This window comes from Lasioglossum baleicum, unplaced genomic scaffold (genome assembly GCF_051020765.1).
Source record: "Lasioglossum baleicum unplaced genomic scaffold, iyLasBale1 scaffold1185, whole genome shotgun sequence".
In the NCBI taxonomy this organism is placed as follows: domain Eukaryota; kingdom Metazoa; phylum Arthropoda; class Insecta; order Hymenoptera; family Halictidae; genus Lasioglossum; species Lasioglossum baleicum.
In genome coordinates this window covers 21,368-41,245 of record NW_027470244.1, presented here as the reverse complement: position 1 = coordinate 41,245, position 19,878 = coordinate 21,368, and the positions used below count along the sequence as shown (strand labels likewise).

The window sequence follows — 19,878 nt, the reverse complement described above, 5'->3', positions numbered from 1 at the left end:
TATTATTTTAGATGCTTCTGATCTACCATCATTCTGTGCATTCTGATATATTCTTTGAATTGTTATCAAACCTTGATTCGTTCTAAAATTTTTAATATAATTACTTTTATTATCAATATCTTTTTGTAACAAGCCTTAGTTGATAAAAATAAACGAGAAATTTGAAAACCTTAAAAGTTTGTCTGATACTACTCTATATCCAAGGTCCAATGCTCTGTGAGTTAAAAAAAAGCATTCAGTAATAAAACCAAATGTTTTTGCAACTGGCCTGGCAATACCCTCTGATGTTGGTATCAAGCAAGTTTCTGAAGACATTCCTTTTAAATGTATAATTGGACTTACACCTTCATCCTGATCATTAACCTAATAATTAATTTATGTAAAATATCATATTGTTTTATAATTGTTTAAATTTTAATGTTTAATCATTTTGTAAATTAACTTACATCCACAGCACAGTATGTTGGATCAATTTTAGGTACCTTAGAATTATTTTCTTTAATACAAAATGGTTGACAAAGACGCAATAGCATATTTCCTAAATTTAACATAAAACCATCAGAAACACACAGCATTGAGGTAAAATTTAAATCATTTTGAGGATTCCAAATTTTTCCTCTATTTGCATTAGAGTGTAAACAATTGCCTATCCACTGTAAAGTTAAATGTTGAACTTCGGGTGAACACTTTAATAATAAATGAAAAACTTTTTGTAACGATTCAGTTAATTTATCTAAGGCTATCCAAATATCTCCTTCAAAAAGTGCTGAAAACTATAGTAGAAAATATAAATAAACATTATTCTATATAGAATTGAACTCTCTCTGTTTCTTTTATATGTAGCTTACTTGCCTGTTGCAATGGTTTCTGAAAAAAATAAAATGGCTCTTCTCCACTTTTTGGTAGACAGCTCAGACTAAAAAGTGCACCCAATAATGTATCTGCATATGCTCGACCTTGACTACTTTTAGGAGTACTATGATCAATTATTAATTTTGCTAATGGTTCTATCGAAGAAAAAATGTTTAATATAGTAAACCAGTATTGACGGAAAAGGACAAGATTACTTTGTGCTGCTTCTTTATGAACTATATCAAGAATAGGAATAAAAGATACAGCTATTGCATCTGTAGCATTTTTCTCATTTTCGGTTTGTAATTTTAAAACAATACCGTCGATAAATAATATAAGTTCTGGTTTAGGCTCAGTTTCGTCCATACACAATGCAATAAGCTGATTATGAATCTACAAAAAACGAAGATATTAAACTATTTATTTTTCTAAATTTATTATGCTTAATTTTACAGGATAAATATAAATAATTATTGTACACGTAAATATATATTCATATACCTCTTGTTCTTCAAACAATTCTGGCTCCTGTAATGCAACACTTGCGTTTTGTAATATAATTTGACTTATTTTGGAGAGGATATGAGAAAATTCTTCTTTATTTTTATATTGTTGTAATCGACAATAACTTTCAAACAAATAAGGTATTACTTGTTTCTCTGTTGTATGAGAATCGGTAAGAATTTCTTGAGAATTTTCAGTAGGTATTAATTTGGATTCAATATCGGATAACATTAATCGTTCGAAAACTGCTTGTTCAATGGAATCGACATCAATGAAAACTAGTCTACGTTTTTGGTGTTCATTTACTTCTGTCCCGTGTAATGTTATTCCGAGTATGTCGCCAAGAAGACGGTTAACCTGATTGTCGATTCTAAAATCCTTAGAATCTTGAAAATTTATAGTTTCTGTAACATCATCAACATGTTTTTCCTCGAATTGCGCAACAAAATTAACTCTATTACTTTCATTGATAATCGCCTGATTCTGAGAGGAGAATGACACGGCATCGTTGATAGTTGAAAACAATCCAGCAAATGGATTGTTATTTACATTATCACACATGGTTCTCTCGTTAAAACTCATTCACAATTAGTGCAAGTATAACCGATCCGAAAATAAATTACTGAGATTTAATTTTCAACCTAAAGTGTACCATAAAATAAGCCAAAATATTCTTCTGATTACTGCACACTACTCTGTATTCGTTTCATTATGGATCGCGTATATGCGCGCAGGCGCATATCTATGTGCGCGCATAAGCGATCGTATGAATTGATCTTTCTCTGTGGAAACATTTCTCTATCGTTATTTTTTTACATTTATAACATTTATAAAACATTAAATGTTACAGTATCAACGATAACAATTGAACATTACTGTTTCTCTTCCTGTTCTATAAAGTTTCAATTTATATTAACAAGTAAAGATAAATATTTCTATGATAATATATGTATTGCAAGAATAATCCATTTCAATATAAAAACCACTAATCTTATACGAAATAAATTTTTTATTAAAAAATGCAGGCACGAGGTGGGTTTGTTTACACATTATAACGTAATGTACATGTATTAAACTAGTAATAAAAGGCACTATTAGAAATTTACCGCCACGGTCGCCGTACAGTTCCAGCGCTAGTACTTCTTTTAATACCTTGATCTGTAAGATATAAAATTCAAATTATGAAATATTAATTGCAATGACAAGTTTTAATTCTACTGATCGATATTACAATTTAGCAGCTATGGCGAAAAGAAATAATTTACACAAAATATTTGAAGAGATAAGTCTTTCTTTAATATCTGAAGTCCAGGTTTGACATCTTGATCTCGATAAACATGAACGAACGAACGAAGTTGGTTGATAGTCTTCCATTCTGAAAGTAGGAAAGAAACAACATATGAAGTAGTATCTATATGTAATTATAGCTAAAGATTTTAATAGCAGTATGTTATGTTAACATAAAAATAATTTCTGTTTGCTATAGAAAAACCACCTGAACACTAAGGATACAAAAGTATAGTTTTCTAATATTAATTATAAACTTTATAATATTAAAGATAACTCGCCCAAAAATTATAGTACTAAATTCATTTAATGCAATTATACAATAGAAAATAATGAAATAATATATTTTATTTCAATAACGTGACATTTTACAGTTTAGTAATTAATCAAAATTTTTGTAAAAAAAACAAAATAAATTTTACTATGCTGAGTCATACTCCTTCAGTTTTTTCCTGGCCAAAGTTCGTTGAGTTGCAAATGAATATGATCTTGCAGATGTCGGACGTTCTGTACGAGATTGTTTAATTTCACGATCTTGTGCTATTATTTGCATTCTTTTCTGAGGATTTTGGGCAAACAATTCCACTATGTTCATAGAAGCTGCATCGCACTTTTTGAAATCAGAAAACTAAATAAATATATTGTTTTCAAAAATATTCATATCGTAAATAACAACTGCGTGAAATATTAATATCGGTAAAATAAGAAATTTTAAAAAGCTATATTTAAATATTTTTATTACTGAAACAATATAAAAAATTTTAAGTAAAAATTATATGCGTTATAATATATTCTTGCTATTAATTGCTATTGATAATAATAAAATGAGAAAAATGAAAATCACAGGTATTTTCTTTTTAAACTTTTAGGTAGCATAGTATAAATTTCCAATAAAAAGCAGATAATATATTGACAGATTAACTTTCTAACGTTATAAGGAAAGAATTAAGAAATATTTTTCTGTTAAATCCTTGATAATATTACCTGCAGTTGAAGGCGATGTAAAAAGTTATATTCTGAACGGTTAAGAGGCGCATCAATGTGAAGTTTAAGCATGTAATGTAAAGCTTCTTTATATGTGTTTTTTAAAGCAATCACACGTTCAGTTCGCATTATTCTACGTACTAAATAGCCTCTTACATATGCATTTATTACATTTGCTGCTTTTATCTGTAACAATGTTTGTAATTTTCATTGTTATTCAAATTGAAAATTTGAACATGTATATAAATTTCTTACATGCTTCGTTTCATATATTGTGCTATCAAGAATTGGTATATGAATAGTCTTGCTATCTAAAGGAAATAATTCTCGACTAACGTTTGGACGTTTACATTTATCGCTTTCTTCCAATAATTTTTTCTTATAATTTTTCGTACCATTTGTTTTTATCTCCATATCTCTTTCTCTTATTTCAGTTATAGAATTATTAACATTTGATGACGTCTCTGATGAGTGAACTGTATATGAATATTTAGAAGAACAGGAAGAATTATCATAATTTATTTCAGAATAAATATAATTTAATGGACATGGAACCATTTTTATATTTTCATCTTGTTTTATTTCATCCCTCGTTCTAAATTATGTTTGATTCTTTTAACACTTTGCATATTATTATTATTATTATTATTATTATTATTATTATTATTATTATTATTATTATTATTATTTTCAGAAAGTTTGTCACTATCAGGCGTAATTTGATTAAAAGGAGGAGATAAAATATTTTCTGGAAACAATGAAACTGAAATTTCTGGAAAGGATTTCTTAATCTCAGTCAGTAAAAGTAACTGCTGTTTCTCAAATTCTTTTTGAAGTAATGTTTGTTCCCTGTGTTGCCGAAACATTAATTCTGCCATTTGTTTTTTATGCATTTCTTGTACTTTTTTATAAACTGTTAAAAGTTTATCAGACGCAATATTAGATTTCAATCTAGATATAGGATCTTGTATATCGAGCTTTTTCGAAAGTTTCGCCGTCAATTTATCGGTTGTAGACTTATTATTATGTTCGTTTAAATCTTCTAAGGAACCTCCAAATTTATACGCTGGATTAAAAGTGCAAGAGCTATTATATTCATTCCATGTTTCAAGTCTTTGTTCTTTTTCGGTATTATTATTTATAATATGATTTTTGTTGTGATTAATTTGTGTATCACTTCCATCGATATGCTCCTCGGTTAACATTGTTTGAATGCAATCAACTGATTTTGTTGATGAACACGTTGTAAAAGAACATTCAGGTTTTGTTTGTAAAGAAATAGATTTACACACTGCATGACCAGTATTAGAATAGCTCTTTGTAGGAATAGATTCTTTACTTTCGGTTTCGTACTCCCACTCAATTTTAGCTTGTGTAACATTCCATTCCTTCCGTTGATTTGCGTTCACACATGATGTTGGAATATATTCTGAACAAGGAGCACAAGTTGAACTAGCCAACTCCATTTGCATGTGTGCCAATAATATAGGACTTGGAGTATCTAGCACGTAGGAACCTTGCCGTACTAATTTAGGAGTATCTCCCAAGTTATCTAAATCACTTTCTTGACATTTAGTAATTCCTTTACAAGGAACATTGTTAAGTGTCAATGGAATAATATTTAATGTTTTAGGCACTTGCGGTTTCCAAATTTCTGGTATTGTTTCAGTAGTTGTAGATTTTATTGGAATTGTTTCATTTGAACAATAATCTGTGCCGACATCAGCAATTATTGATTCCGATCTTGAAATAATATCAGGAGCCAAATTTATCTGATTTTCAGACTTACATCTCATGTTTAACTTTTTACTACACTGTAGGGTTTTTTCTAAATTTTCATAAAAACTTTTTGAAGTTTTTATTGGAATATCATTTACATCTATATTAGCTTTAAGTTTAGTTTCATTATAATTACCATTTTCATATTCAAAATTAATCAAATTCTCTTTTGAATTGTGAACCTTCTTTTTACATTTTATATCTTTTACTTCTTTTTTCACCTTTCCTATAGTACGTGAAATAGTTAATTTTTTTTCTATATTTATTGCACTTTCTTTATAATTAGATATTTCTTGTTTAATATCTTTAGTTATCTAAAAAAAAAGGGTAGAATTTATTATGAGATGAATTTTAAATGGGAATCATGTTTAATATCATATGTAATATTAATTAATAAACGTACCATTGGTGGTAAAATAGGAACTCCGTTAATCTTGATACATGAAACATATGAATGACCTTCCATATTTTTAACTTTTTAAATAGATCTGCTAAAAATGATAATAAATAAAATAAATATTATTCAAAACAGACTTATAAAAAACATAAAGAGGGGAAATAACCCTTACTTAAGATAGATAAAAAACAAAGTATTAAATTGCATACCAATAAAAAGAATATTGTTAATAAACATACTGTTTTTCTTACTGCAAAGATGTAAATAAAATAAGTAAATGATACTTTATTTTTACATGATAATCTGAAAAAGATTGAATAAAATATTAAAGATAAATTAGAGTTTGGGTTTGTACATTCGCAGATGTGTACATATACATGTGCATTCATATATATTAAACTCATTTATTTATTTATTTACATATATAAAATTTGTAACATATTATTATTTTATACAATAATATGTAAATAAATATAATGGCAATAATTTAATAGTATAAATACATGTACGTGTAATTGAAAATAATAATTAAGGAAATACAATATAATGTAATAATTTCCTTTTATAACACATTGTAATGTTTTTAGAAATGATTTATTTAAGAAAATTTAGTTTAAAGATTCATTGCTACTTACTGTTATTCTGTATTTTTTAATCATTTTATCCAGTAATAATATAAACATTAGAAAACAATTACTGAATATATTTTATGTTATCTAAATGCCTAAAAAAATGAATATATATTTCTATTTTATTCATATAATTTAGATATCGATGCTATATTTGAATAAATTTCCAAGAACGAAAGTTCATTAGTCATTCATTTTATTTATTATGGAAACATCAAACTGATTACTATTTACCTTAATAGCAGATAAGTAGACACGCTTCTTTTTGTTAATGACTTAACAGGTGAACTTCTATCTATCTAGTCTATTTCACGTATCAACGTTGGTAATTCATAAGTTACTATGATAAGTGGAATGCTGCTATATGTATATATATCACATAATTAAATTTATTTACAGCTTCCTGTAATAACGAAGGTTATAATAACTTATAACTCTAAACTAAATAACTTGTAATTCTATAAAAATATACGGCTCAGTCAATTTTTATTAAATAAGATAGAAAAAGATGGATGCATATGAACTTTTTCAGAAGATTTCTATAGGCGTAAAATTCGATAAAAAGCGTTTTCAAACAGATGCAGAAAGATTTCAGGTATTCTTCAAGAATAATTTGTTACATTTAGATATCTAAATATATCTTATATAAATTTTGGTTATGTGATAAACTTGTGATAATATAATTTTATTGCTGCAGCTTGTTGGAAAACAACCCGAAAATATACGAAATGAGAAAAATATTAAAGCATTTGATAACATAAGTAATTCATCGCTACACAAGAAAAGGAAACACGATGAAGTCGAGAAGGAAACTGAAAATGCTTATGAGCTGACATTACTCGATGGAATGACCATTTCCAAAAATTGGAATAAAAAATCTAAAATATCTTTAACACAAGAAAAACGGTTAAAATTAGAACAAGAAAAGGTTCTGAACATTTTATCATTATAAATTAATTAGTGATAATTATAACATTATTCTTTAAAATTATATTCTTTTTAGATTAATCAACTTCGTAATCATTATCGTATAAATGTCACAGGTAATCGTATACCTGAACCTATTACAGAATTTATCGATCTATTAACAGTTTATGATATACCTAAGAAATTAATAAATAATATTGTAAATTGCGGTTATGATTGCCCTACTCCGATTCAAATGCAAGCTATACCTGCCATGTTACAAGTAAATTGTTATATGTAATATTTACAAAGGTTTTAGATATATTAATATGTTCAGAAAGAATTAAAATATTAACTTGTTTGTAATTATCATTAAAATAGGGTAGACAAATATTAGCTTGTGCTCCGACGGGATCTGGAAAAACAGCTGCATTTTTGTTACCTATAATTCATCGTTTGAGTGGTCCGAAAAAAAAAGGATTTAGAGCTGTAATATTGAGTCCAACGAGAGAATTGGCAAAACAAACGTATAGAGAATGTTTGCGTCTTAGTGAAGGATATAATTTTAGAGTACATATTATAAGTAAAATAAATCAAGCATTAAACAAATATGGACCAAAAAGTTCACAAAAATTTGGTTAGTGTAAAATTTATGAGAAATTATATAAAGTAGTATAATAATATATAATTATGTTTTTATTTATTATAGACATATTAATCAGTACACCAAAGAGAATAATATATTTATTGAATCAGGATCCACCAGCTATTTCTTTTAATAAGTAATAATTTAATAATAATATAGTAGCATTTAATAATATAATTTTATTTAATAATACACATCTAAATTTTATAGCGTGGAGTGGCTGATTGTAGATGAAGTAGATAAAATGTTTGAAGATGGAACAAGAAGTTTTAGAAACCAATTAGAAATTATTTCAAAATCATGTACAAATGAGAAATTACATAAAGCAATGTTTAGTGCGACTAATACTCCTGTAGTTACCAAATGGTGTCGACATAATTTAAAAGGTCTTATAACAATTACCATTGGACACAGGTTTAGTGTGCTCTTTTTTCTTTAAGTGTATACAAAATTTTATACTATTTTCTCAAAACTAAATACTTATCCATATTACATTCATCGTAGAAATGCTGTAACCAATTTGGTAGAACAGGAACTTTTATTTGTTGGCACAGAAAGAGGGAAACTTATGGCACTTAGAAATATTATTCAAAAGGTAAATCATTTTTATTAATATATTTATAAAATCTATATCTGTAAATATTACATATAATTGTATTTAAAAAAGGGAGTATTGCCACCTGTGTTAGTATTTGTGCAAAGCAAAGAAAGAGCACAAGAATTATTCAATGAACTTATATATGACGGAATTAATGTTGATGTTATTCATGCTGATAGAACACAAATACAGGTATTTTTTAGAATATGGATCATTCATTTATTAATCAAGTGATAATAAATACAGTGTATTTCATCTTTTCAGCGAGACAATGTCGTTCGTTGTTTTAGAGAAGGAAAAATATGGATTTTAATATGTACAGAATTAATGGCAAGAGGTATTGATTTTAAGGGAATAAATCTTGTTATTAATTATGATTTTCCTCCGTCTGCTATTTCTTATGTTCATAGAATTGGTATGTATGCTTAAATTTCATGAAAAGATACATTTTAATACATATTGGTTAAAATAGGTCGCACTGGTAGAGCTGGACACAAAGGAAAAGCAATTACTTTTTTCACTGAACAAGATACTACAAATTTAAGAAGGTAAATGAAACGCTTTTAAAATTTCGTGTTAAAATTTAAGAAAGTAAAATTGCTAAACATCTACGAGTAATTTTAAAAAATTACAGTATAGCTACAGTCATGAAAGAATCTGGATGTAATGTTCCCGATTATATGTTAGCTATGAAAAAACATAGTAAAAAGGAAAGACGTAAACTTGAATATAAAGCTCCTACTAGAGAAAAGATAACAACCATGCCTACATTTAAACGAGTACATAATAAAGAACAGAAAAGGTATATTATTGCTACATTTATTTTTATGATAATATGAAATAACATAGACATTCTACATTAGATCTATAATGCTTCCTTTGTATATTACAGAAAAGCCCTTACAAACACTTCAGAAAATAACCACGAATTAATAAATAAATATAACAATAATAAGATAACGAATAAAGAAAATAAAAAAAAAAAGAAAGAAAGTAAACAAAATACAGTTATTTCTATTCAAAAGAAATTAGAAATATCGAAGGAAGTCGAAGGAAGTAATGGAAGTGATAATTTATCATAAGCATGGTAATGTGTCTGTTGTATCATCTGGAACGGTTAACCGTCGTCAGCGCCATCTATGATTTTGAACCAGAACATAAGTTTCCAAGCTAAAATCATACATGGCGCTGGCGACTGTTTCTTAATTATCATTAGAAAATTATATTACGATGGAGAAAAATGTAAATTTTTAATATTTTTATATGTATTAAATTGAGCAACTTAAAGAAATCTTTATTGAAAAATAAATTAGTAAACAATAAGTGCATTAAATGTAATTGTATCGTATCGTACATTTTATCATAGCGCTATATATGTTTGTCTTAATTTTATTTAATTTTTTAAATTTTATTTAATTAGAACAAAATATAAATTATAAGTGAACAAATTTCAATTAGTAAGTGTAATTTTATATTTTAGTTACTTAAAAATATCTATAATAAACATTAAAATAAATAACAATATTACATATATTCTTCAAAGACTACACCAATGTATTAGAAGTATAAAATAATAATTAATATCGAATACAAGTAGTAACTTTTAATAAAAGTATATCACATTTTTATTACACATAGTTAATATATTAAATTTATGAATTTGATATGGACTGTTTTACATAAATTGACTTATATGAACATACATCTTGAATTAATTGTATTAAACCAACGTTAATTATCATTTATAAAATAAATTTTTTCCGATCAATAATGATCATTTCTTATTAAAATTGATGTTAATTTCCCCGACTTGCTATCAATTTTAATCAACTTTTTATTTTCTACATATTTAAGTAATATATGTCACAAATTTAAATATAGATGAATTTTGTATTGCACTTTCGAACGTTAATCATAAAAAGACTTAAAAACTATGGCACTTACTTACTCAAATTACTATCTAAAATCTTAAATCTGAATAGTTTTATTTGACTACGTATATGATACATTTACTATTTAAGTAGTTATATACGTCTGTAAGAAATATAATAATTCGTAAGAACCGTTCAGTTTAAGATTTCTGTAACGTATTTTTACATACGTTTGCATATAAAATATATGTATAAAAATATATACATATATATTCCTAATAAAATAGGAAAATTTGAAAAAAATTTGTAATATTTTTGGAAAATATTAAAATATATTTTATTTGTTTTATCAGTAAATTATATATTGCAAACGAAAAATTAAAAAAAAGGGATTATTAGGTTTCACACAGCCAATCACAAGGTAGTTTCGGCATTTTATTCGCTGGCCAGGGAAGGTAGCCTGCTGTTTTAAAAATCCAATAATCATAAGATACTTTAGCTGTCAAACTTATTAAAAGTACAACCTCTGTAGCAATAATATAATAAATATAGTCCGTCCAATCACCAGGGTAAACACACATTTTTGAAGGTTCTAAGTCAACAACTTTTTCTTTTACATTTTCGCATAACACTTCGTCAGAATCTAATATACGAGTTTGCAACCATACCTAAGTTAAAATTAAAAATACGATATATTAAAGTGTGGTTACAAAGTTATTTATAAATCGAAATTGTAACCTAAATATTACCTTTAGATACTTGGCTGTATTGCAATCACAATGTAACTCATTCCCTCCTAGCTTCACTAATCGCGAACTGATAAAACTTTTGTCATGAGTGTTAGGGCTTAAAATATATGTGGGAAGCTAAATATAAAAATTATCATACATAGCTTTGAAATAGTTAAATTTACTACTTATTCAAATTTATTTCATTTGACTTACAGATTTAATTTTATTGTACCGTAAACTGAGGAAGGCATAGTTGTCCAAAAATTTAGATCCTTCTAATTTATTTATAGATGATATATTATTATAGTCAGCATAAAACTCTCTTATGTCTTCATAACATGGATTAGTGCTGAGATCATCCAATGCAGTGATCTATGAACAATCAGTGATGATAATTACATGCTACTTACAATATAAGAAAAAGTGCTATTTTCGTATAATATTTTTATACAATTAAATTTTTATTTCTATCAGAAGTAACCAGTAACAAATAATAATCGATTACATAAAACTATCGAATACTTGTTGGTTTAGATATTCTAAATAAAATATGAAATTTACGTACGTTATTGTATGATACATTCAGCGCTATAGTATTGCGAGGTAATTTTTCAGGCAATTCGGTAATTTGAATTCCGCTACAATCTACATTTACTGCTAAAGTTGGTGGTTTACCTTCGACAATATCCAATCTTTTGAAGTTGCATTGACATTGCCATGTATCTCCTTTAGGGCATTCAGTTTGCAACTGTGAATTCATGGAACAGCGAATAATAGGTGTTAACTTAAAGTAGTAATTAAATGGTCATCTATATTAGATAATATTTGTTTCCAAACTATTACCAAACTAAGATATCGAACTTGTTTTAATGGAACTTGCTCTGTAGTATTAAACCAGTGCCAAGTTTTACTAGCTGAACATACAGTTTCATTTTCGTGATTGAAATTAATTTGCTTTTCTCCAGTTTTATTAATATATTGATAAATATCATGACACCAAAGTGTATTTGTTCCTAAACATACAAAACTATGTTACATTTTGAAATGTTATAATCAAAATGATGCGTATCATTAATGTTTATGTACCTGAAATGTCAAGCCAAAACTCACGACCATTCATTGTATTTAAAGCTGGTAAATGTGTAAGATTATTATAAGATAAATCTAAAGTAGTGAGTTGTGCTAATCGAGTCAGAGAATTGTTTTCTACTTCAATAAGAGCATTATTTGAAAGATTCAAACAAACTGTCGGTGTCATCATTCGAAATTGTCCTTTCACTCTATTAATTCTACCATCTGTAATTGCAAGGGATTTTAGTCTTCTCCATCGAATTTGACTAACATTGAATACATCCAATGTTGCATTCCTTATGTGTATATAAGATATGTTTGACGGAAATCCTGTAATATATTGCAATATATTAATGAGTGTGTATTTGTATAGATAATTTGCACATATTTGTACTGGATCATAACATTTATCATAAATATAACAAAACAGTTTTATAACAACCTGTACAGGAAAGTTCTAGTTCAAAGTTTTGGATATTTAAGTTGCAACAAAGTACAGCATTGCCTTCAGGATTGTTATGGGTAAGAATGATTTTCTTGCAGTAACATCCAGTTATCTTAACATCAGGACATTCATTGGGTTGTCGATAAAAGCATTGTTCCAAAAGTCCATCAGATATTCCAGTAATCGAAGTTGAAGAAGATGTTTGTTGATCTTCTTCTGTTCTTGCACTTGCTACTCCGGCATACAAACATATCATTATGGTAAACCACTGCATCTGTAAATTCAATTGATCTTTCTTGTAAAATATTAATCGATTTATTCTAGCGGTAGTGAAATATTTTTATCGTTAAATATAAAATGTTCCATTATGCATCGATCAAAGTACTTGTACGTAATATGGTGGACTTTAATTTAATATTATTAGAAACGATATTTATTAAATGGCAAAAGAAAAGAAAATAAAAGTGGATATAATATTTAATATTTCTGTTAAATGTCAAAGTATTATTGAATATGGAAAAAGAAAATATTCTCGGTAAAAAATTGGCATAAGAAGTAATAAATTATGTTTAATATTATAATACTGTTTCTTTTATTTCGTTGATTCTTTGTTATTTTCATTTTTTCATTTTTTTCATTATGTTCAAGTATTAAACAAGTGAAAAATTTACATACTTTACACAATAATTTCATTGCTTTAATTAATCTAAGAAATTAAAATATATCATTTTTGTAATCAACAAAATATTTATTATACCATTTCATTCTGAATAGTGAACATATCCTTGTAAAGAGAAAGAAAATTAATTAATGACCTCTGTAATTAATGCTGAAAAAAGAAAAAGAAAAATTAATTTTCTTTTCGTAATTTATTCGCGTATTATATATTTATAATATATCTACATATGTAATTCTATACTTAAACGTGACAGTGTAACAAATGTTGTGCAACTTAAAACTTGATGTGTTTTGTTTTTTTGAATAGAAAAATAAAATATATTTTGAATACATTATTAATTTCTACAGATTTAGCTGAGAATGATATTGTAATCATATTTGAAGAAAAAAAATAACTTATCAACGAGGTAATATATTTCTTAAATTTTGCTTTAATTGAGAATATTAGTAATATAATATCTAAGAAATTAAAAAATAAGTATAAATAAAAATATAAATATTGAATATATTGTAATATAGTAAAATCTTAATTTCTACGGTTCATCCATATTTCTAAGCAGATATTGCAATATTAGTCACGTCTATACATGTGTATATGACGGTTACACTATATGGTAATTGATTAAGAAGAAAACTTTTTTAAATATTATATAATTTATTTGTAATTATAATAATTTTATTATACACACTATAGGAATAATTTCAATAATAAGCGAAAACGGATAGCGAAGTTATGTTATCGTGGTGAAAGTAAAAAATTGAAAACCATTGATTTAAATCCGTAGAGAAAATTCAAGATATAAGGTTTATGCTTAAAATAATAACATCAAGAAGATATTTGAGGAAATTCTTTTTTTTTTTTTATTAAAATTTAAATTACCTTCATTGCACTAAATTTTATGATAAAACCGCAAAGAATCCTTCTACATTGCGAAAATATTTTCAAATGTATTATTTTTAACTCATATAGAATAATATAGTATATACAACGGCTGGTAAAGATATCTCACAAATAAAAATAATCGCAATTAAGAATGAATAAAAATTTGTTCCTGTGTAAGAAAAGCACACATTGCAGATTCACAGTAAGAATATGGGTAAATTAATTCGTTTAGCTGTCTCCGACACTTTAGGTCATACGGGTCGACCTATTAACGAATCAAAATTGGTTAGCTAGTGGCAGAACGCGTCGCTTATTACATTCAGTGGCCCTGTACAAACGATAAATCACTCCATCAGAATCAATCTTCCATTTACCTTCTAACTTTCTTTTTCTATTTTACTCCATTATTCTTCATATTTAGGATATTCTACTAACTATAATAATAACTATTCTATAAGATTTATGATCTAACGTTAAATATGCAAAGTATTCAATGATTTCTTTACTATTATATCTTACCGGAATTATTAGCGAAGGATATTAATACTGTATCGATAATGTAACGCAGTGATTAATAACATTATATATTATTTTAATATTATTAATTTATATAATATCCATTATTTAAAAATAATCGAACTAGTAGTACATAAACAAGGTTAATTTTCTTACGTACACGTTCAAATCATAGTGCTATTTTAATACGTTTTTATGCATAAATTTGGTGACTTTACGAACTCGGAAAACCTATATATGGTATATAAATAAATACCAATTTTCATGATTAAGAATTATCGATATTAATAGATATTTAAACGCGTATATGTACAAAACTGTTCTTTATAATTTATTCGCACAGTTGTAAATTAATAAATATTGAACGTGTAAGTTTATTAAGTTATATACATTTATATGTTAAATTGAATCTTTAATTTTCAATATACCATTACATTCTGTTCATTGTTCATTGCTAAAAATTCAATACTGCGCGCGAGCACATGGATATACGGTATGTGTACCTGATACAAAGTGCTTATTTATCTAGTGCTTATGCAAAGGATATCATAATAATTAGAAAACAAGAGAAATAAAATCATACCCAAATCTCTTAGATCGATTGAATAAAAATGTTCGATAATCAGTAAATGCAACCTAGTCAATAACATTTACCTTTTACTAATTAGCAATAGAAACAGTCTAACAAATTAGAGTGTGTTTAAACAATATTGTAGATTGGACTGTATTTATTGCGTTAGTAATGAAAACAGGCGGGTTAAATTTATTGAATAATTTGAAGAGCATAATGGAATTATTCGTATTATTAAAATTTTATTTCATCGAATTATAATATACCTAATAATTATACCTAATAATTATAATGATTAAATATTATTTAATATTTTATTATGTTAATAATAAATTATAATCATTCTACTTTGTTTTATACTAATAAAGAATATAACACAACCAAGTCATTTAAATAGCATTAATATGTCTTTTTGATAAAATAATCTTTTTCTACGAAGCTAGCTATTAAACAATCTGAAAACAATAAGATAAATTTCTTTTTCATTTTCATCCAACATGTTAAAATTGAAAAGTTAACCGATTGTTACAACTGAAAGAAAATAAATGATTATTCATGATTATGCATTTAATGAATGAAGAATATTATCGAAAAGTGAAAGACAAGAGATATTTACTTATGCGACAAGTTAAGTTTATATAAATTTCATTAGATTTTTAGGAATTAATTATAAAGAATCCTTTTAGTGAGTTAACCTTCTTCGTATCGAATAATCTTTGCATATATACATATTGCTGTTTGTCAGTGTTTTAAGATGGCGGACTTAAATGAGAAGTTGTTAACAGAACTCCTCAAAAAACCTGGAAATAATATGTGTGCAGATTGTGGGGCAAAAAGTGAGTGAATTTTTTAAGAAGCTTCTATTAAGTTATCGTATAATAATGTAAAAGATGTTTAAAAATGATTTATTTTATTATATAATAAACTACTTAGTGATGGAATATGAAACTTTGTTTCCATAACTTTACTCGCAACAAATTCCAGAATAATTTAAGTACAATTCTAATATTAAAAGAAGAATTTGAAATTTTTCTTTAACTTGACTATAATAGATTAAATGAATTGCCATGTACAACATTGTTATTTTAAAATAATGTTATTACTAACTCTACAAACATTTTATATCTATGTTTTATAATAGGATAATAGATTTTTATAACAATTATCGTTGAAAGTAGACAATACAACGTTTGTTAAAGGAGCCTTAAAATTATTATATTTAGAATGTTTTTTATGTAAGAAAATTGAAGTTGTTAATATAATATTTAGTAACAGTTTGATTTATAAATGTACATAGTAATAAAGAAATTTTATATATCTAGATTGTGTTACTGTTTATGTATATTTACCTGTCTTGTCATAAACTGTAATATAAAATAATTAGCTTCTTTGTTATTTTAAGAATAATATATATTATATATATATATATATATATATTTCTTTTTTTATCTATGAACACTCTTTTTATAACCCTATGAGTTTATGTTTATACATATTTAAGTCGATTATAACGACATAAGAAAATTAAGAGATAAACAATTATTTTCATAAGATTAATTGGAATTAAATTCCAGATCCGGAATGGGCTTCTTATAACATAGGAATATTTGTGTGCACAAGATGTGCAGGTATACATAGGTCAATGGGTGCACATATTTCTAAAGTTAAACATTTAAAACTGGATAGGTGGGAAGATTCTCAAGTAAATAGAATTAGAGAAGTTGGTAATATTACAGCTAGGCTTCATTACGAAGAACGTGTACCTCCGTGTTATCGTAGACCAAATCCAGATGCACCACAGTATGTTGTCTCATATATTTCAAACATGCAATTAGAAGTAAATGTATATCTCAAAAGTAACATTTTGACATTAACAGAGTATTGGTAGAGCAATGGATAAGAGCAAAATATGAAAGGGAGGAATTTTGTCATCCAGAGAGACAAAATCATTACGTTTCAGGATTCATGGAAGGATTTTTAATGAAACGTGGAAAAGAAGATTCACGTTATCATCCTCGAAAGTTTGTTCTTTGCGAAGCAGAAGATACTCTCAAGTATCATGTTAAAGAAAATAAGGTTTGTAAATGTTTGTTAGATGTTACTTATTTATTTAATGTTTAAAAATGGCACATACTGCTTATATTCTTACCAATTTCTTTTATGTTTTAAGGAACCTAAAGCTATTCTTAGAATATCAGAATTAAATGTCGCTTTTGCTCCACCTAAAACTGGAAATCAAAATAGTCTACAAATATCATTTATGAAAGATGGAACAACAAGACATATCTATGTATACCACGAAGATCCAGAAGTAATTACAAATTGGTATTTAGCAATACGGTGTGCTAAGTTACATCGTCTGCAGGTTGCATATCCAGGAGCAACCGAGGCTGAATTACTCTCCCAACTTACTAGAGATTTTCTCCGTGAAGGATATTTATGGAAAACTGGACCTAGGTATACAGATGCCTATAAAAAAAGATGGTTCACATTAGACGGACGAAAACTGATGTATCACGATGATCCTATGGTGTGCATACTTATTTCACAGACAATTGTATTTCTTATTGCTGGAAAGTAATTAATAAATTTATTTTGTATCAATTCAAAGGATGCACATCCCAAAGGTGAAATCTTCTTGGGTCATTGTTCAGACGGTTTTGCAGTGAAAACAGGAGTACCTCTGGGTGCAAGAGATCAAGGATTTTCATTTACTCTTGAAACACCAGATAGGACCTATCTTCTTTCTGCTCAAAGTGATGATGATAGATCGCAATGGATGAATGTGATTCAGAAGGTGATAGATAAACCACTTACTCCACAAGATGCAACTGGTAAATTTATTGACATAGGAAAAAGATCAACAAAAAAAAAGGAAAGATAAGTAAACAGAAATAACGTTGCTTTTAAATAAAAATTTACAGTTGCGGCACGCCTTATAAGAAAACGCACAGCCAGTGGAACAATGAATATATTTTCTTCTACAAGGTAGGGCTGGATCCCTCTTAGGTGCCTTTCCTAATTGTTAAAAATGAATATTAGATGAGCCAATTAAGTTGTTCTATTAAGACTGTTGAAGATTACTCGACCTGATAGCAAATAGATAACATTTTGTAATCGCACAATGCTATCGAGTTTCGTATGCATATTTATTCATAAAAATACACATTATATCTTATACGTACATATAATGTTATAAAAAATAACTTTTGAGTAAACACAAAGTAATTTTTAATATCCTCATATGATCATCATTAATGAATTTAAAAAGTTTAATATTATCAATTAGCAAATTCAAATGAACCAAATATATCATAATATAAAACATAATATAAAATTAATCTATACATAACATAAAATTGATGTGCTCTTTGAAGATACTTTTATTATAAAATGCAAAATTCTTGCTTACCGTCGAAAAAGTTGGTAGTATTATATATTATATTATAAATCATTTTTAAGTTAATAATATTCTTCATATAATATTTATTTCCTGATTAATGAAAACTTGAAGCAAATTCTAACAAAAAACAATATCTTTTTACTACTTTTAATCAAGTATTGTGTACTAATGTAATGTGTGGACAAAAATAATGAAGAAACACACCAAATGAATGTCTGAATGCTTTAATTTTATTAGATAATTTTATTAGATACACGAACTCAATAATATATCATGGTATTTTTCTGCTTTGTGATAATCATCATCAATCAATGTCCCATTTAAATTTCCAAAATAATAATACAATTATAAATAATATAATATTCTGTATGGAAGTAATGAACTTTCATGGCCTATCCTCTTGTGGATTTTTTTTTTTATAAAGTCACTATTAGGAAAATAGATATATTTTGTACCGAATGCGTGTGAGCATATTTGTGTACGTTTGTTGGTATTTGGGCTTAAGATTACATGTACATAATTACGTGCGGGCTAAGCAACAACCGATTATTTCGGCTGTCTTCAGTAATTAGCGGCTCTGTTCTCCTCTCGTAATTCTCGAAACGGTAATCAGTATGTATGTGTGAGGTGTTCGATGTTTGAAACGAGACAAGACGAAACTTCGAAAGTATCTCGTCATTCGAGAATATCGAGAATCTCAAAAATCTTCTCAGAAATATTCGAGAACCTTGAAAATATCAAGAATTTCGAATATATCGGGATTCTCGAAAATTTTAAAAACTTGAATAAATCATGAAAGAAATAAATGATAGATATATAATATATAAATACCTTGGAACTATAAATAAAATATTTACATGTAAAAATGTAAATTTTTCTACATTATCCAATAATAGTCTCGTTCGATAAAGTATTAGTAACAATACTGAATTTTCCATTACAATATTACCAGTTGTAAAGGAAAGAAGTATTTTACTGCTTGCTTGAGTAGTTGGAACAGTAATATAACTGCATGCTTCTCTAGCTAATATGGATAACTTTTATATTACTTCTCGTGGAAATATTAATCGAAAAAATATTTTGTACTTTGGCTCAGTAACGATTATTACCATCCTAAAGTTCTTTTC

General features: G+C 26.7%; 5 protein-coding genes across 5 annotated transcripts; 2 read left to right on the top strand and 3 right to left on the bottom strand.

The window, feature by feature from the left end:
• Positions 1 to 3: 3 nt before the first annotated feature.
• Positions 4 to 1,917, bottom strand: LOC143220552 (ubiquitin conjugation factor E4 A-like; the record flags this gene model as incomplete). The annotated part of the gene is made up of 5 exons (XM_076446172.1): positions 1,354 to 1,917; positions 853 to 1,245; positions 447 to 773; positions 170 to 363; positions 4 to 82 (listed from the first exon to the last, which is right to left on the bottom strand). Coding segments are annotated over exons 1-5 (1,557 nt in total), but the record flags the coding sequence as incomplete, so codon positions are not given.
• A 541-nt stretch (positions 1,918 to 2,458) lies between these two features.
• On the bottom strand, positions 2,459 to 5,872 carry LOC143220557 (uncharacterized). The gene is given in 7 exon segments (XM_076446178.1): positions 2,459 to 2,514; positions 2,622 to 2,731; positions 3,081 to 3,253; positions 3,628 to 3,813; positions 3,883 to 4,220; positions 4,223 to 5,720; positions 5,810 to 5,872. Coding segments are annotated over 7 exon segments (2,424 nt in total).
• A 1,068-nt stretch (positions 5,873 to 6,940) lies between these two features.
• On the top strand, positions 6,941 to 9,515 carry LOC143220551 (putative ATP-dependent RNA helicase DDX52). Its single transcript, XM_076446171.1, has 12 exons — positions 6,941 to 7,027; positions 7,130 to 7,360; positions 7,436 to 7,621; positions 7,720 to 7,975; positions 8,048 to 8,120; positions 8,195 to 8,398; positions 8,489 to 8,579; positions 8,652 to 8,774; positions 8,847 to 8,997; positions 9,055 to 9,130; positions 9,217 to 9,384; positions 9,446 to 9,515. The coding sequence occupies exons 1-12, from the start codon at positions 6,941 to 6,943 to the stop codon at positions 9,513 to 9,515; spliced, it is 1,716 nt and encodes a 571-aa protein (XP_076302286.1).
• Positions 9,516 to 10,848: 1,333 nt separating this feature from the next.
• On the bottom strand, positions 10,849 to 12,989 carry LOC143220555 (protein halfway-like). The gene is made up of 7 exons (XM_076446176.1): positions 12,698 to 12,989; positions 12,271 to 12,585; positions 12,028 to 12,197; positions 11,750 to 11,932; positions 11,398 to 11,556; positions 11,203 to 11,319; positions 10,849 to 11,121 (listed from the first exon to the last, which is right to left on the bottom strand). Exons 1-7 carry the CDS (start codon positions 12,972 to 12,974, stop codon positions 10,849 to 10,851), a joined length of 1,494 nt encoding a protein of 497 aa, XP_076302291.1. The 5' UTR covers positions 12,975 to 12,989.
• Positions 12,990 to 16,078: 3,089 nt separating this feature from the next.
• Positions 16,079 to 18,340, top strand: LOC143220556 (arf-GAP with dual PH domain-containing protein 1-like). The gene is made up of 6 exons (XM_076446177.1): positions 16,079 to 16,184; positions 16,923 to 17,148; positions 17,226 to 17,424; positions 17,519 to 17,878; positions 17,960 to 18,182; positions 18,273 to 18,340. Exons 1-6 carry the CDS (start codon positions 16,103 to 16,105, stop codon positions 18,338 to 18,340), a joined length of 1,158 nt encoding a protein of 385 aa, XP_076302292.1. The 5' UTR covers positions 16,079 to 16,102.
• The last annotated feature ends 1,538 nt before the right edge of the window (positions 18,341 to 19,878 follow it).

Excerpts from the sequence above, each read along its gene's own strand:
- LOC143220556 (XM_076446177.1), top strand. The coding sequence starts at position 16,103 with ATGGCGGACTTAAATGAGAAGTTGTTAACAGAACTCCTCAAAAAACCT. Across the intron at positions 17,149-17,225 it reads CCAAATCCAGATGCACCACA|AGTATTGGTAGAGCAATGGA; the intron begins GTATGTTGTCTC and ends TGACATTAACAG. Across the intron at positions 18,183-18,272 it reads TACTCCACAAGATGCAACTG|TTGCGGCACGCCTTATAAGA; the intron begins GTAAATTTATTG and ends AAAAATTTACAG.
- LOC143220551 (XM_076446171.1), top strand. The coding sequence starts at position 6,941 with ATGGATGCATATGAACTTTTTCAGAAGATTTCTATAGGCGTAAAATTC. Across the intron at positions 7,622-7,719 it reads CTATACCTGCCATGTTACAA|GGTAGACAAATATTAGCTTG; the intron begins GTAAATTGTTAT and ends TCATTAAAATAG. Across the intron at positions 8,775-8,846 it reads CTGATAGAACACAAATACAG|CGAGACAATGTCGTTCGTTG; the intron begins GTATTTTTTAGA and ends TCATCTTTTCAG.
- LOC143220555 (XM_076446176.1), bottom strand. The coding sequence starts at position 12,974 with ATGCAGTGGTTTACCATAATGATATGTTTGTATGCCGGAGTAGCAAGT. Across the intron at positions 12,586-12,697 it reads ACTAGAACTTTCCTGTACAG|GATTTCCGTCAAACATATCT; the intron begins GTTGTTATAAAA and ends AATATATTACAG. Across the intron at positions 11,933-12,027 it reads AAGTTCGATATCTTAGTTTG|TTGCAAACTGAATGCCCTAA; the intron begins GTAATAGTTTGG and ends ATGAATTCACAG.